Source organism: Dermacentor andersoni, chromosome 10 (assembly GCF_023375885.2).
Source record: "Dermacentor andersoni chromosome 10, qqDerAnde1_hic_scaffold, whole genome shotgun sequence".
Classification (NCBI taxonomy): domain Eukaryota; kingdom Metazoa; phylum Arthropoda; class Arachnida; order Ixodida; family Ixodidae; genus Dermacentor; species Dermacentor andersoni.
In genome coordinates, this window is record NC_092823.1 from 76,917,260 (window position 1) to 76,934,577 (window position 17,318).

Below are 17,318 nucleotides of genomic sequence, written 5' to 3' on the forward strand. Positions count from 1 at the left end.
TACTTGCGTTGTGCTATGGCGAGCAGCAGAAACAGCCTTTTCGAAGATGCTATCCTTCAGTAAGTCTTTTTAAGGAATACTCTGCTTCTGGCGTATTTTTGTATGCATGTTATGTGTCATTGTAGATCTCTGCGCGACAGGAGATGCGCGGCTTTTAAGAGCACGGGAGTCAATCTTCATGTGTGTTTACAATATAAGCTCCAATCTCATTTCTGTTCGGCATGATATACAGGAGAGGTCTCGTTAGGCCAACTTTTCGGATGGGCTCGGTTCGATGATTCTGCATCATTTCAATATGAAAGCATTGGAAGTTTAGAGGCCGCGGTTGGGTGAGCAACCACCTGAAGGAGCTGAGTCATTTCTGTTGCATTCATTTGCGCAAAACACTCCGATAGGCTCACACAAAGATTTTTCGTCGCTTTCTACAGTGCCGAAGCTGTGAAAAAGGAAACCATGTGTCAAATGCATGATTTTCTGCACCGGCATACACGCGAGGTCGTTCCGCAATGATAGAATGGGTTTCCGTTTTGAGAAAGTGGGTTCAATTATTTCTAAAATTGGTAATTCCTGCGCTCGCGCAGAGAAGTTAGTATGGTCAGCTGAGTGAGAACCCCTGCACAATGTTCTTTTTGTGACAACAAATCATTTAATTCTGGATTTTAATCGCATTTATGACCCCGAGGAGCTTATCGGCATCCTTTAATGTTATACCCAAAGCCCCCACACTTAATAGATTGAAGGAGCGTGGAGATAGCGATTCACCTCGATCTCTGCCAGACGAGTTATTCCAGCGAAAGTAACAATGAATAATTGTGTTGGGATCTCCTTGTTCACAGATAAGTGAGAGAAATGAATTACGGACACGGGTCCGGTGACAGAAAACATTTCTAAACTTTCTTAAGCAGGAAGGCTCGAGTCGACTTCACGGAGTAGTCATTTAACACAAGCTAAGCGCGCGCAAATTAGGAGCTCATCGCATGTGAAGCAAACGCTCTACATTTCTGAAGGCCAGTAATACAGGCCTTGTGAGGCGAACAGCATAAAATGCTACCGCGGCCAAACAGCCCGTACATCGGTGATCAGTTGGCAGTGCGCTGTCGCCTTCTGAAGTTTTTCCTATATGAAAATGGGCTTTTTCATTCGAATTGACTCTCTTTTAACGGTACCAGGGTCACAGGAACATTGGTCAGTCCGCTGCGCAAGAGTAGTTCAATGGAATAATAAGGACGTGTTAGAGAAGCCGACCAGGCAGTGCTGGGCTGGCCAGCAAAAGAAACAGACATCAACCCGGTTTGTCTAGGTCAATCACCGCCCTATATCCAGCAGCTCCCTGAGAGGGTGCACCAAGGCTCCAGGAAGGGGCCTCTCTAGTGAAACGGTTCGCACAGTTGCACAGCGAAGATCCGTCGGAGAACCAGATAGGCCAGTGACCGAGAAGTACTTCCTTGCTTCGGAATGCAATGAAGCCTCAAACAACTTCTTCAACTTCTAAATTGGATCTACATTCCACTACCTTCTTGATTTCCTTCGCTATCCTTGTTGTGAGCTCCCCCTGCCATCGTAACAGCTACGGCCACTACAGGTTTTGCTTGGGATTGTCGATGTGGTGTTTCAAAAATACTGCCCGGAAATCTCCATGTATTACCTGTATTACGTTGTTGTACAGAACAAAACACGAACGTGTGTGGTTTCCGTTCTTTCTCTTCGCACGTTTTTTTCTTTTTTTTTAATTCCAACATTTGGCGGCGCCTATTTTATTTTCGTGTAATCTCGAGTAGCCTGGAGCAGGGCGAAGTCCAGTGAAGCTTTAGCACACGACTCTTGCTGTTTGCTCCACTGTTGTAGCAATTGTAAAAAAAATGCCTAACCACGACTCAGACGCAGGTTCCTATTCATTACTTAGATGCAGCAATTATAGGCGTCTTGTTCATGAGCCAATTGAGAACAATATGGAAGCAGGAGCCGACGTTCCGGCTAGTCGACTTGGCTTTTGGATGGCGACATATGCTCCATTCGGCACAGTATTGGTTTTATTTGCATACGAAATTTGCCACGTCGTCATGAAGCTGAACGCGATAGTTCTGGTAGCCATATCGTTTAAATAGCGTTGGCCGGCTCGCAATCATATACCGTATGTATATATATATATATATATATATATATATATATATATATATATATATATATATATATATATATATATATATATATATATATATATATATATATACAAACATACATACCTACATACTTAGAGACACGCGTGATCCTCGGCATGCTGCGTATGTGAGGTGCCTTTGCGCCGATAACACCTAAGCGGTCTCACTCTGCTCAATCTTCGCATTTTCCTGTATTTTAGTATATGCCTGTGTAAAGTGCATGGACATATGACGAAACACATTTGTCGCCCAGCCAAAAGATTATAGAAAATCAGTGCTGTCTAATAACGTAAAACTCAATAAATAAGAAGGTTTAGTGTTGTGTGGTTAACTTTAAACGATCGAACGTACTTTTTGTGAAATTTCTTTAAAAAGCATTGCTGTTTTCTTACAGGACTCATGATAACTAATTCTTAGAATAGGAGCATATCCAAAAACATCAGTCGCACAGTGCCCAAACATTCATGTCTAGAACACTCTGAAACGATTAGCCTCGCGTCGTACTGAAACTGCACGTTCACATTTTCCCACAGTAAATAGTATTGCAGTTTCCTTGGCTGCACCGCCGACCCGGTTGAGTTACTTCTATTGCGGAGTGACAATAATTCTCTGGGCGAAGGGTTCGCACTTCTTTAAAGTGGACTATAGCGTATGAGTTTCACTCTTAGAATTGTCGTGGGCAAAATTATAGGTCTCCATGAACATACACAGCGCTTTGACAAGTGTGCTGTGCTGTAACATTTGATTCCAAGACGTGGTCAAAACGTCAAGCTACCGAGTCATGCGGGCGTGCCGCAGCATGCTGTAACATTACCAGCGGCGGCGTAGTAATTTCCTGGACATACTTTCACGTTGTAAACTTTGGGTGCATACACTGCAATAATGATAATATATATTGCAAGCACGTAGCTCTTAGCCCGGCCATGTTCAAGTAGGAGTGCAACTTTACGGACTCCGAAATAACCACAAAGAAATCCAGATAAGGAAAAAAAAAATCAAGTTGTAACTTTGTAGCTTCCTGTTAGCAACTGCAATTGGCACCATGCACTACGAGTCTTGCAAGGAATTATTAAAATTATTATGAATAACGTAAAATTTGGCTTGTTTTATTGAATAACGACAGCTTACCTTGATGCACTTAGTATGGTATGTTTCATGGCATCACTCTATATGTCGCCTGGTGGTTTTTTTTTTCTAAAGCAGCTGGCGTTATGAAGAAATGCATCGCATTCAGATTATCAACCCTTAGACATGGGTACGCTGACTCCCTGGATGCCGTTATTTCTTGCTATATATGTATATACGGTAATTCACAGATCGACATGATCTCCGTATACATACCATATATTTTGCTGCAGCAAGTCTAAATTCTTCTGACATTTGTAGGTCTGTATAAAACGCCGAACTCTGTGGGCGAAAGGGAATTTTACAAACCTCAGTAATAATCACACTGTCGAGTATAGACAATGAGCTGTGAAATTCGTTAGTGAGTGCTGAGTACACATTCCAGTGCTGTCACAGAGTACTACCGATACTTGATTGTTAATGTTTATTTATCGATTGAGTGATAACGCTTTAACGGCACAACAGCAACTTTTCTGGGTTATAGCTTTAATCATACTGCTACTTTACTTCTATTTACTGTCTTTCATAGATGAATGGAAATTATATTCCTGCTATTATTTACACTTGAATGTCTGCTAAGAACGTATATTTTTAGTCAATAATAACATTTCTTTCTAATCTATTCTGGTTAATATCTATACAATGCGAATAAATGTGAAATAAAAAGCACATCAATAGGTAAAAGAAAAAGGCCCAACGAAGGACTGTTTGTAGAAAAAGGACATAAACTGCGTGATTTTGTGCATGTAAATGAGACGAATTCTGTTTAGTGATCGGAATCGCGCATACTTCCTTCAAAATTTACACGGTACTACTCAGTCATATATTGTAGTGCAAGACTCAGGAAACATTTAGCGCTGCATGGATGTTCTTATTCATACCGTATTTTGGGCAGCAGCCGATAAACACTCAAGCAGCTGAAATAAAAGAAATAATACCCATTCTAGTACACATAACAATATTAGCAATAACAACAAGGAAGACCTTCGTCAGGCATAAAGAGGGTTAATCGGGGCGCCGATATTTAATATTCATGTTATAATAAGCCAAAAAGAAAGACACCAATGACAACACGTGGGACATTACTTGTACTTAGTGAATGAATTGAAGGAATGATAAATTTATGGAATCGAAATCGGATTACAAAACAACGTGTCACAGGTCGGGAACGACCCCACGTCATTACATGGCGGGTGCGATGTTCTAAACAATTGAGCTTGCGCGACGCCTTCTTACCATCCACTTTCTGGGGTATTTATGTGTTACTGCTAACACTAACCCTGAGGGTGTAATCCAGCGCCACCACTCACAAACCTTGGCGGTGGATGTTTAGTATCTTTACTGCCGTAGGCGTCACGAGTACGTGAACTGTTTGGGGGGAAAGCAACTGGTCAATAAACCCACAAATGCTATACCTGAAGGCATCAATGTTGGTGGATTCAAGACCGTATGTGTAATGAATGAGAATAAAGGGGGTTAGCGGAGGGACCTGATTTTTTTTAATCATATCAGACATGGGTTTCTTAGAGACATCCTACAAGATGTTCGAGTCAGGATAGGAGGTTAATCAATTAGGTGAATATATAAACTTGTCCAACAATAAAAGAAAATTTCTGAATAAGACTGGTTTTTGTGAAGTGGCTGAAACCAAGAAGGTAAGGCATAGTTTGTGTTTATAAAAGGTTGATCACATAGGTTAACAAAATACCACCTACACTGAAACCGAGTGCGGACTCAGTAAAAAGGCATTAACCATTTTTAACATAGGCGATTGGGTTTGTACATGAACTTTTTTGAGAAGACCCGCGTCATTGAGGTACACAATGCTTATCGTTGTAGTCAAGTGTTCAACGAAAGTTCGTCTGGTCAGGTAAAACGATGATGAAGAAATTGCGGTCACTGACAAAGTGAACTTACCTTGACTTGGTCAGTGACCGCAATTTCTTCATCACAATGCTTATCGTGGATTATAATGCAGTTTCTTGCCGGCCCACAGCAGATGTGTGAAAACCGACACTGCGTGTACGTCTGACACACCTATAAATTGGAGGATGCAGACTGAGAATATGCAAATCGTGTTCACAATAAGAATTGCGTTGCAAGTAGAATATTTTGAAGCATGTAATGCACATATTTAAGAGTGCATCATTTACCTTTCTACTGGTTGCCATGTTTCATCTAAACATCAGTGCTCTCAAGATACCCCTCTATCCATCAGGATAGTGTGCTCAATCTGAGATGTGCTGAATCTTGTGGGCAATTATCAATCGTACAATATAAGAGTGTGGTTTATTGAAATTAACGTGTCGTATGCACATTGCTCTACGTTCTAGACTGCAGGTGAATATCAGTGATTGCTATGTATGGACGTTGATACTTCTATACGTAGGGGGGGGGGGCACTTGACACGTGATAGAAGTTGTGGTTGGACAAGCGTCAACAAACTTCAGCTCAAGTTCACTGAGTAAGAAATTTGATACCTGTAACCTTTTTTCAGTATTTGTCTTGCTTAGTCGTCACAGAATGACTCAATATTATTATCCGTTTACGCACTCTTCGGAAACCTGAAGAAGTGCGGGTGACTTCAACATGAAGCAGCATTCAAGTAAACGAAGCTTGTACATATCCATATTCGGAACAGGCATAAGGATCTGTGTTGCTTCATAGCTTGCTGCATAAATGCTCATGGCTGCTACACAATTCAGTTTTATGGTATTTGAATCGCAGCATGCATTCCATGTAGCTGGCTGACTACGTATGAATGAGAGTGGTCCAGTGCTATTGCAGAGTGAAGTACATCCACTGCAGGGCTGCATTCACACATTATTTATAGGCCCTACTGCGCTGAAATTTCACGTTTATCATATTGCATGCAAAAATGAGGCCACACTGTGCTGATTAGTATTTTCCATAACCTGCTGTCGAATCTTGAACACTACCTCAAGTATCGTTCACTTCAGAAGGGCAGCGGATTGGGGGAGTTGGTGTTCCGTGGTAAGAATAAAACTCACACAGCGCTAGACGACAGGAAAGTCAGTGCCGCGTTTGTCTCCTCCTCTTTCTGGTCCTGTCGCCTAGCGCTGTTTGAATTTTATCGTGCGCTTAGTATTTTAGGAACAACACTCCCACATTGCAACTGCGAGTCTGCAAGACGTATAAATGCACTTGTAACACAATTTTTGTTCGCGTGTGAAAAACAAATCGCCTCCGCTGTATGGTGGAATATATAAAATTGATTATGTAAATAACACGCGTACTGGCAAGATGAGCAATTGTTTACCACAACATTTCTTAGGACCTTCCGGGAGATATGAAATCTACCGTTATAGGAATGTTGTACAATAAAGTAAATTCAATGACCTAATTGATATTTTATGAGCCGACGCCAATTGCTTGTGTTTCTTTTTTTATTACGAAATAGAAATCTGATTGTTGGTTTAATGATTGTAGTCGTGCAGGGCAGAAGGCACATTACTTTACTGTTTTGCGTCGTTCGTCCCTGCATATAGATTTTGCTCGCGGCTACTGAAACTACGCTATATTTAGATGACTAATTATGGTTATCGTAAATTATCTAAAAATTAACTTTTTTCCGCACGACATTAGTTGTAAGAGCAATTTCTTCGACACTACATTGAATATTGGCAATACACCTGGCGGGTTGTAGGAAATCGGGCTGCAGCTAATATGCCGGATAAATGACAGGTCAAAAAGATATCGTACCGGTTCCAGGAATTCCGCTTGGGTCATATCCTTGAGTGTGGTGCGTCAGCGCCAAGGAAGAAGATAGTTTAGCAATGAAACAAATAAGACAACGTCAGCAAATTTGCCCATGCACTATAAATGATGACAATATAAGGCGCCAAATTGTGTACGCCTATGCAAATGTTGCAAACATAGATAAAGCCTAAATCAGGAACATTACCACAAGAAGATACATTATGTTGTCTTATTACTGTGATAGCAATTGTACGGATACTCCAAGGGCATTGTTGTGGCCGTTGTGGCCGTCGCTGTTGGAGTCACCGTCGCCTTGATGCTGTATGTGCGAGTAAAAGTATGCGATGCAAGACGGCCATCGCAGCTCAAACTGGCGCGCGCGAAGGAGGGAAGCTGAGAGAAAACGCGCCGTCTTCCATCGCCCGAACGGCCGTTGGGGGATGGGTGGGCGTAAGCGCAGGAGGCGTGGACGGTGTTGCGCTCCGGCAGCAACTGCGCATTTCGGCACCGGGCCTAAGGGGTACTGACGATCGCGGCTCAATATTCTCACATGGTGGTGACGTTGAAAAACACAGTAGCAATACTGCGAAGGAGAAAACTAACTTTTATTGGGCGAGCCTGTGCCCACAAAAACAGGCTACACTTCTAGCACAACGATAGCGGCGAACACGGTCGGCGATCGTCAAAAATCTCATCAGCGGTCCAAGCGTGTCGGCTTTTAAACAGCAATCGTCGAACGTCCCAGAGTAATCGTTGGGACCCGCGTGCATTCCACAGAGTTCTACACCATTCGTGTCAGGCGAATAAATCAGATAACACAAGGTTCGGCGACAACAGACAGCGGATAGAAGCATCGATAACTTTCCAGAAACTTCGGATACATGCAGGCGCGTCCCGCGCTGTGCGATAAGATTTGTTAGGCTGCGAAACGTGGTCGCCCGATAAATATAAGTACACGTGTCAATACCCCCCTCTTAAAAAAGCATCGTCCCGATGCTACACATATAAGAGAGCGAAACACAAAAGGACGCTTATTAAATGTAAGTAACAAAACAACGAAAAGAAACAAAGTCAAAGGTCAGTTACGCGAAGACCCAAAGTTCATCAACGCTGGTAGTACGGCTTGAGTCGCACAACGTGGACTATTTCAGGTCGTGAGCGGCGCCGCTGTGACAGCGAAATGCCGTCTGGCACGACCTCATAGTCCAGTGCGCCAATACGTCGGATGATCTTGTACGGTCCGAAATAGCGACGCAAAAGCATCTCGCTTAATCCTCGTCGGCGTATAGGGGTACAAACCCAAACACGGTCACCGGGCTGGTACTCGACGAAGCGTCGTCGGAGGTTGTAGTGTCGGCTGTCGGTACGCTGCTGGTTCTTGATCCGTAGGCGGGCGAGTTGTCGGGCTTCTTCGGCGTGCTGGAGAAAGGTCGCGACGTCAAGATTATCTTCGTCGGTGACGTGCGGCAGCATGGCGTCGAGCGTCGTCCTCGGGTTCCTCGTAAACCAGCGTAAACGGCGTGATCTGTGTTGTTTCTTGCACCGCCGTGTTGTAAGCGAATGTTACGTACGGCAGGACGGCATCCCAGGTTTTGGGGTTGCACTGCTCTCCTCAAGACTGGCGGCCCTTAAGGATGCAGGATTCTCACTATCCCTGCACTGGCTACCGGCGCACGTAGGGATCCTGGGCAATGAAGAGCTACACACTCTCGCGAAGAGCGCCCACCATCCAAGCGTCCTCCTCAGCCCTGCTGTGACGGCCGCGGATTTCACAAGACACAGGCTTCGGCGGCACATCATCGCCTGCCATCCAGAGAAACGGCCATCCCGGCGACGGCCTCCACTGCCTCTTTCACAGCACTGCCTCCCACGAAGGGATACCTCGTTGCTTCTCCGACTGCGGTTTGGCTGCAACTGGACGGCAGCCGGCCGGCACCACCTTGGGAAAGCCACCTCGCCAGCCTGTGCCCCCTGCAGTGACTCAGATACTCTGCAGCACCTTCTGCTGGCCGGCCCTGCTCACCTGCAGCACCGGGGCCGACTTGTGCAGGGGAAAAGGGTAAACGGAATAAAAGGAGAAAGAAGAGAGAAAAATAAATAAAAACAAGAAAATTCACCCACTAACGCGATGTTACGCGCAACAATAGTCAAAGGCGGTCGCAAATTTCACAGGCCCTTAAAACTTCAGCAAAGCCCTTAAGGCTCTTAGTGCCGAAACCCGTCTGGACCAGTGTCCTAGAACTTTCTTTTCTGCGAAGGGTCGATTGTCCAGTTTTTCGAGCGCGGTCACGAGCACTATTATTGAGCCATTGTAACGTGGACAGTAACATACGAGGTGCGCAATTGTCTCCTCGCAGCCACAGGTGTCGCAAGTAGGGCTGTCGGCTATTCCAGTGCGGAAGGAATAGGAGTTCGTGAATGCCACGCCGAGCCATAGGCGGCACAGAAGTGTTGCTTCCGCTTGTGGCAACCTTGGTGGCAGACGGAGTTGCAAACTTGGATCCAATCTGTGAAGACGTACGTTCGGGAATTCTCTGGTGTTCCACAGAGTTTACGTAAGCTCGCGTGTGAGGGAGCGAATACTTGTGGCTGCAATTGTTCTTGACAGTGGTATGAGTATAGTCTGGGCACCATCGTGGGCCGACCGGGCAACGTCATCCACACTGTGACTTCCCGAAATTCCGCAGCGACCCGGTATCCACTGGTAAATGAAGTCTCCCTTGTCGATTGAGTAATGGTGGAGTAGTCGGATGTCTGCGACTAATTGCACATTAGGTACGTGGTTGATAGGGGACAGCAGACACTGGAAAACTGCCGTTGAATCACAAAAGATGGACTATGAATGTGGTGATTTCGGACCAATAAACTCCAGAGCAGCACGGATAGCTGAGAGTTCTGCAGCCGTCGATGATGTAACATGAGAGGTGTTGAACTTGATGGTGACAGATTGAGCGGGAAGTACCACTGCTCCAGCTGAACTTTTAGAGGAGGTAGAACCGTCCGTGTAAACGCAGATGCGTCCTTTGTGCTTGTCATGTAGGAATGAAAGCACGGTTTGTTTGAGCACGAAAGATGACATCTCTATTTTTTTTGTGATGCCGCAAATAACAACAAGGGCCTGGAGTGGATGTAGGCACCATGGCGGTAAAGATGGTCACGTTGCAGGTGAGAAGTTTGATGGTAAATTTCCATGGTTGGCGGCAATAATTCTGCTAAATGCTGAACGAGGTCAAGTGCCAGAAAGGGAGGCGAGATGATGCGATGGAAGTCGGGCGAAGTGCCTGATGCGCATCCTTAAAGAGCCGACATGAAGATACGTATTGGTGCGGTGTTCCTGTGCGATGGCTGTTGTTCCTGCCGTTGATGCACACCTGGGAAGGCCTAGACATGTTCGCAGAGCTTGAGCTTGTGCACACTGGAGGGCTCGGAGGTTGGCCTTGCCAATTCCACCTAGTACAGGTAAGCTGTAGCGTAGGAGACCCAGCAATAGCGCGTTATAGTTAGAGCATTGCACTAACAGACGCACGCCATGGCTTTCCTGTAAGAAATCTTAGCACGTCTGTTATCATCTGTAGTATACTTTTTAGGAGACAGACGAGAGGACTCCAGCAGTGGTCTCGATGTATTGTCACTCCTAGAAAACGGTGCGTCTTTTCGTAATCAATAGGCTGTCCAATAATTCTAACAACGTATGATCTCTTTGCTTTGCGCGTGGAAGCTACCATAGAGCACAACTCGGAGTACACCTCCAAACCTCGTGCTCGAAGATAGCTTGATGTTAGTGTAACCACTTTTTGGAGTCTGGCGCGCACCGGTGCATGCGTCGCTCCTCATGACCAAATGCATATATCGTCAGCATATATCGACTCATGCACGGATTATGGAAAGGTACGAACCAGGTCGGTGAGCGCGAGGTCGTACGCCACTGTCGAGCCTTACGGCACCCTTACTACGTTAGAATTTCCTGTTGAATTGTTAAAAATAAACACCCTTTACTCTACTCCCGTGACTGCCACATCGCCTGAAAATGTTTTCAGCTACGTCATCGACAACGCTTAAAACCCCAAGCAACGTACTGATCTTCTCCGTCAGCTCGACAAATTTCGCCCTGCTTTTGACAGCCACAGCACTTATCTGGGCCCAACGATGACTGTATGTCACCGGATTAACACTAGCGCTCACTCACCGCTACGGCAGCGTCCATGCCATCTATCGTGGACAGAACGCCGCGTCATTGATGAACTACTAGATGAAATGCTAAAGCGTTGCTTCATTGAACCGTCCCATAGTCCACGGGCACCGCCAGTTCTTTTAGCTAAAAGAAAGAATGGCTCGGTCCGCTTTTTCGTGCCTTACCGTCGCCCGAACAAAATAGCCCAAAAAGGGGTTTACTCATTGCCGCGGATCGACGACGCCATAGACTAGTTACAGGGTGCAGTGTTCTTTTCCTCCCGTGACCTACGCTCTGGTTACTGACAAGTGCGGATTGGTGTAGGCGATAAGTCACAAACTGCTTTCTTCACATCAGATGGCTTGACGAATTTCGTGTGATGCCATTCGGCCTTTGAAACGCGCCCATGACATGTGAGCGCATGATTGATACCATTCTCTAAGGCCTCGAATGTAACACGTGCTTGTTTTATTTCGATGATGAAGTAAAGTTTGCACCAGATTTCCCTACTCACCTTCATTGCTTAGAGTAGGTTTTGCGCTATCTCACTGACGCTGGCCTCCAAGTAACACTGAAAAAAAAAATGTCACTTCGGGGCACGCAAACTGACCCTTCTCTCACATGTCGTGTCGAAAGGTGACATACTCATGATGCCGCTAAGCTACGTGCTGTAATAGAATTCCCGACACACACCTTTATAAAAGACTTGCGCAGTTTCATTAGCCTATGTTGCTATTCCCGCCACTGCATTCGAAATATCGCTTCTATTACGGCACCGCTGGCAGAGCTTCTTCAAGGAGGCCTGAATATTTCCGCCTGATCCCCGGCTTGCAATGATGCCTTGGCGACGCTACGTTGCCTCCTCACAACACCACTGATACTGCCCCATTTCGATCAAACAGCTCCCACGGAAATTCATACGGGTGCTAGCGATGTTGCTCTTGGCGCTGTGCTTCGCCAGCGAAAGCCCGGCTACCAAACGTATGTTATTGCTTACGCGAGCTGCACTCTTACGAAAGCTGAAGCAATTATTCGGTCACGGAAAAAAATAGTTAGCGATCACCTGGACCAAAACAAAATTTTGTCCATACCTGTATGGCTGGTCATTCGATGTTATTACGAATCACCACGCCCTTTGCTGGTTCTCATCTCTCAAATATCCCTGCGGCCGCCTAACAAGGAGACCATTCAGGCTCCGATAGTGCGATATCCGGGTTGCCTGCTGCTCGGGCAAGAAGGACGCCAATGCCTATGCTTTTGCGCGCTCACCTATGCGCGCCGCCATAAACATAACTTCGGCGGCTAATTTTTGATTCAGTATAACACGGGAGAAGATTATGAGCAAAACAAGGACAAGTTTAAAGCGGGAGCCAACGTACCGACAAGTGGACTTATCTTTTTCAAGGCCTTGAAAAAGACAAGACCACTTGTTGAAACGTTGGCTCCTGCTTTCACCTTGTTCTCGTTTTGATCAATGCCTTAGATTTACATCTCCCGCATTCTTCCTGGTCACCCGGGAGAACTATGCAAGTGCAGTCTTTCCAGAGTTTCTTCAGGCGCGCATCTGATTTACAAGCAACAAAAATAGAAAATAAATTCCGAGGACACCTAAGCACTTCCTATGAGTTGCGAATGCGAAAACATAAAGGCCCAATTCAACCGTGCTAAACGTTCCTTCGAGCTATGAAGTCCATGAGGGCAAACGAGCGCATTAAAGCGTTTGGTCGAAACCTCCTACATAGCACAAGGGCCGTGCACTTCGATTCGTGACGCCATACTACCTTACCTGACTGCAACGGAAAGGAATGGAGCGCTTCCAAGTAAGCCGCTGTGATTTTGACGTCACGGCTTTTTTTCACGCCGTGATTGGCAATGCAAATTTCAATCCGCCAAGCATGACGTCATAAAGCAAAACACACAGGCCTGCAATGTAGGAGGCGCTGGTGCGCTGGTGAACTGCGCGCTGTAAGTTGGTGAACTGGCGCGCTATCGCGCCCAAAGGCCCGAATGTCTTTTTTTTTAGCCCGCTGTGCGACGTCGAGACGCAGTTCGTGAAGTGGCGTTGCAGCTAATGGGAGTTTAGGTTCCGTATCGCTGCTGCGAACGACAGACGCGGGATTTTTCTTCGCTCAATACAGCATTTAGCGCTTCTGCTTCGAAAAACAATATCACGCATAGACTTGCTCTATGCAGGGTATGCATGTTGCATGCTTTAGTAGAGAGATAGGGCACTCCTGATGGATAATGCAGTCTCGTATCTGCGTTCTCTTTCAACACAGACTTGAGCTGACGTGATGAGAAAACGGTTATTATTACCTCACTTCGAACTTTTCCCAGGGTTGACTCTTTGCAGGTGTTATACACGCGGCACCCGGTCTGTACCATCTGGAAAAGAAACGTGGCCAGGAGACAGCGCAGGGATCACCTGGAGACTGCCGACGCTGTATAATGCATGAACAGCGCCTCCACCTGCCAGTTTTGTTACGCTAAAGCATGCATTATAAGTGGCATTTCGCTCCTCTTTTCACGTTAGTTTTTTCCTTGTTATTTTCATAAGTATTAGTGTGATAACCTGATTTATGTAGGTGTGAAAAGTCACCCTTGTTTGAACAAGGATGCTATTCCTGGCAGACTATTTTGAGCTCCTCTAAGCAACTGACGTAAAAAGCATTAATGGAGTTGTTACACAAATTTTTGCAATGGTGACAGTGAGTTTCACTCAGTGAGTTTGACAGTGAGTTTCACACTGGTGAAACATATTCAGCATTATGGAATGCAAGACGCGATTTTTAAGGAAGGCTCAGTAAGTAATCTAAACGTGGCAAATTAGCGACACATTCTGAATTACCAGCATCATCCGCAAGTAACCAGCTCCGTCATAGCTTTATTGAGCATATTTGTACCAGCAAACAGGCTAGACAGATGGTCCGTCGGAGGCACCAAACCTTCTCCCAAATTATTTGCGTGCACAATACCTAGCGGAAGTCAAGCAAAAAATGCTCTCTTCAATGTATCGCTCTAAATGCACTTACACTATGACCTCGAAACCTCTCGCAGCCGCAATTCGTTCTCGCCAGCTATGGCGGATTAATGACAATCAATGTCTTTATCAAGCGAACGACCATTTAGATTGCTATACGCACCTTGCTCAACCTCGTTGAACGGATAATTTTTGCCATTTCCACGAGCTCCTTCTTGCATGTTCGCATGAAGTCTCCGAAGAGGGTCTTTGCCCGCAGAAGGCGAGGTCCAAATGCTGCAGTTTAAAAGGTACGGTATCAAAGAAATGAGAGGGAAAGCGTTTCGTCCATGAAATTTGGACGAAACTTCATTTTATTGTACAAAATTTCACGTATACTGTGCTAGAGTTTGAACGTTATGCGCTCAAAGAAATAGACGCATGAAATGTGGACGACACCTTATACTATTGCCTAAAATTCAGTTTATCAATGCTATAGTATAAATGGTATGGGACCACTGAAAAGGAAGTATGATATTTGGAGGGTAGTTTATTATAGTCTCACAATTTCGCTCAAGCAATCTTACAGTTTAAGCCTTATGAAATCGTGAAAAGGAAACATGCAACATGACAGTTTACTATATTGTCTAAAGACCCTGCAACCAATGCTAGAGCTAAAGCGGTATGGCATCAATAAAATGGAAGCATGACATTTGCACGAAACTGTATTTTATGCTCAAACTTTCATTTTATCAGAGTTACAGTTTAAACGCTATGAGACTTATTTACATAATACCGTAGACGTCATGTAGGCCAGGCAGGATGGGCAGAATTAAAACATGCAATATTCGGATCGCCAAGAAACTGTAGTGCACTTCAAAAAATTGCAGGGATGGTCACAAGCAGCAGACAAGCTGAGTATAGAGTACATGAATAGTAAGAAAATATTACACACAGTTGAGCATGCATTTCAAAAATTTTTATTTTGAAGCATTTCTGTTCGAATGTAGTGGAATCATGAAAGTTGCTCGGAAAGCTATTTTATTGTCGAAATTTTATTTAACGAATGCTAGAGGGTAAACGGTGTGGCATCAATGAACTAAAAGTGTGAAATTTGAATGAAATTTAATTTGATTGTCAAAATTTCTTTAAAATAAGGCTACAGTATACTGATGTGTGATCAATGAAATATATTCACAAATGTCGCAGGTTACTAACTTTAATTGTCGAAATTGCATTTAACCGAATTGTATGTATATTTAGTACCCAAGGGTAATAGGCGACGCTGCAAAGCCGTCGTGCTAAATAATAGGGAATTCTTATACAACACGTTTTGTAGGCACTCGCTTCAAGAAAGGATATGTTTCTGACAGGAGCGCAAACAAACGTCACTGGAAACCTGCCTATTCTTTTATATGTTGTCTTGAGGTTATCATAAAGTTATCTCAAGTTCCCTACCTCTGAGGCGGGATACCCGAAGCTTCTCTTTTTGATAGCTAAGTGACGCACCATCTGGAGCCACAATGAGTCTTTTCTAATTTCAAAAGCGTTCCGTTTTGGACGAGTTGGTTGCACATGGTTCTTATTAGATTTTTGCGCTCAGAAAGACAGGACGTCGAACGAAGAAGGGACACACAACATGCGCATGTTGTGTGTCCCTTCTTCGTTCGACGTCCTGTCTTTGTGCGCGTAAAACTCTAATAAGAACCATTTTACAATTTGTCGGGCAACCAAGTTTACATGCATCGAAACTAGTATGAGCAAAAGTTCAAGCGCGAAGGATTCGATAACAAAACTCAGTGTCATTCCACTATGTGATGAACTATCACCAGCGTAGCTGTGTACGTGGGCCTTTCAATGGCGAACTGCACCTCCGCCGCTGGTTGGCCCTGCATTGCACAATCTTCGCGATCGGCCAACGTATGAGAAATTGTTGGTCAACGCGCTGACGCTATCCTCCAAATCCTAGGCATAGGCAGCTTCGCTGTAAAATGTATAACGATTGTTCTGCTTACAGGGTCGCCTGGGTTTGTAAGAGTGACCTTACTTTGACTGCAGATTGTTCGTGCGGAATTAGATCATGGTTAGAAACAAGCTATAGCACGATTTCATGTTTTACTACGGTGTAAAAACGAGGAAGAGTTTGTGTGGCCGGGTTTTGTTGTTGGCATTTATTTTGACGCCTGTGGTACGCAGGTATTGTTTATGTAGGACTAGATTCCATCTTTTCCGTAAAATATCAATCGCTAAAGGCGCGTATTGTAACGCATTCGGCGTGACCATGAAATTACTACTTACGTGGCAGCTGAGAGTTACACGATGAACCAGGGTTCACGAAATATTCCATGAACACAATTATGATCAGATTAGGCACAAGCTTTGGATACATTATTCAATAGTGTTGCAAAACTCGTTGATAAACAATATCCGGAACTGGCGTCAACTGTATCGATGCTGGCAGGAGTAGTCTTTGCTGAAATATAATAACAGAATTATGTTACCGCAGCCAGGGCACAGTGTCAGGCGCCCGTAAATGGGTCCTGCAAACTTTGATAAAGAACATCGGCCCAAGAACATCCAATTTTCTTGGCCGTTGAGCAAAGCTGGAAAACTACTTCAGTATTAACTGCATAAATTTAAGCTATGTTTACTTTCTAGATTGAAATATTTATTTCAGGTTTCTGACTTATTTGTGAACCCCAGGACGCCTCTGTGGCAGTATACGCGGCAAGCAAAGTCATAAATGCAACAAAATGGTTGGACTAACATAAAAAATAACGCCCTTTTTCTTGTTATGCTCTTCACGGCTAGATCTTGCCCCAACCAGCTCGAAACTACCGGTCGCAGTAAAGTAGGCCAGCTACAATAAGCCAGGTGTCCCTGTTACGCAGTACGCAGTACTCGCTGCGCAGCAATTTATTTATTTATTTGCAAAATACCTTACAAGGCCCCTACATGGGGATTGAGTAAGGGGGGCATATAATCAAGTACATACAATCTATTAACAACACTACCAAAAGAAAACAGCAGCCAAGTGCACAGCCTAAAAGTCAGAGAAACATATTAGCTACATAAACTGCTTATGATTACAATAAAAAGGAACAATATAAGTTTGTAACAAACGTATAACAGTGCAAGAAAAAGGCAGAAAAAATAGCACAGTACAGTGAGTGTGATATTAATG

General features: G+C 44.5%; 1 protein-coding gene across 1 annotated transcript in view; it reads right to left on the reverse strand.

The window, feature by feature from the left end:
• The window catches only part of LOC129388326 (uncharacterized), a 28,206-nt gene extending 13,782 nt beyond the window's left edge, over positions 1-14,424 (reverse strand). Inside the window, exons 1-5 of the mRNA XM_055078470.2 lie at positions 14,319-14,424; positions 13,492-13,560; positions 7,008-7,037; positions 4,166-4,201; positions 3,501-3,566 (exon numbers count right to left, since the gene is read on the reverse strand). Of these exons, the coding sequence (XP_054934445.2) occupies positions 3,501-3,566; positions 4,166-4,201; positions 7,008-7,037; positions 13,492-13,560; positions 14,319-14,384 (267 nt within the window). The 5' untranslated portion in view covers positions 14,385-14,424. The remainder of the gene's footprint in view (positions 1-3,500; positions 3,567-4,165; positions 4,202-7,007; positions 7,038-13,491; positions 13,561-14,318) is intronic.
• Positions 14,425-17,318: the final 2,894 nt, after the last annotated feature.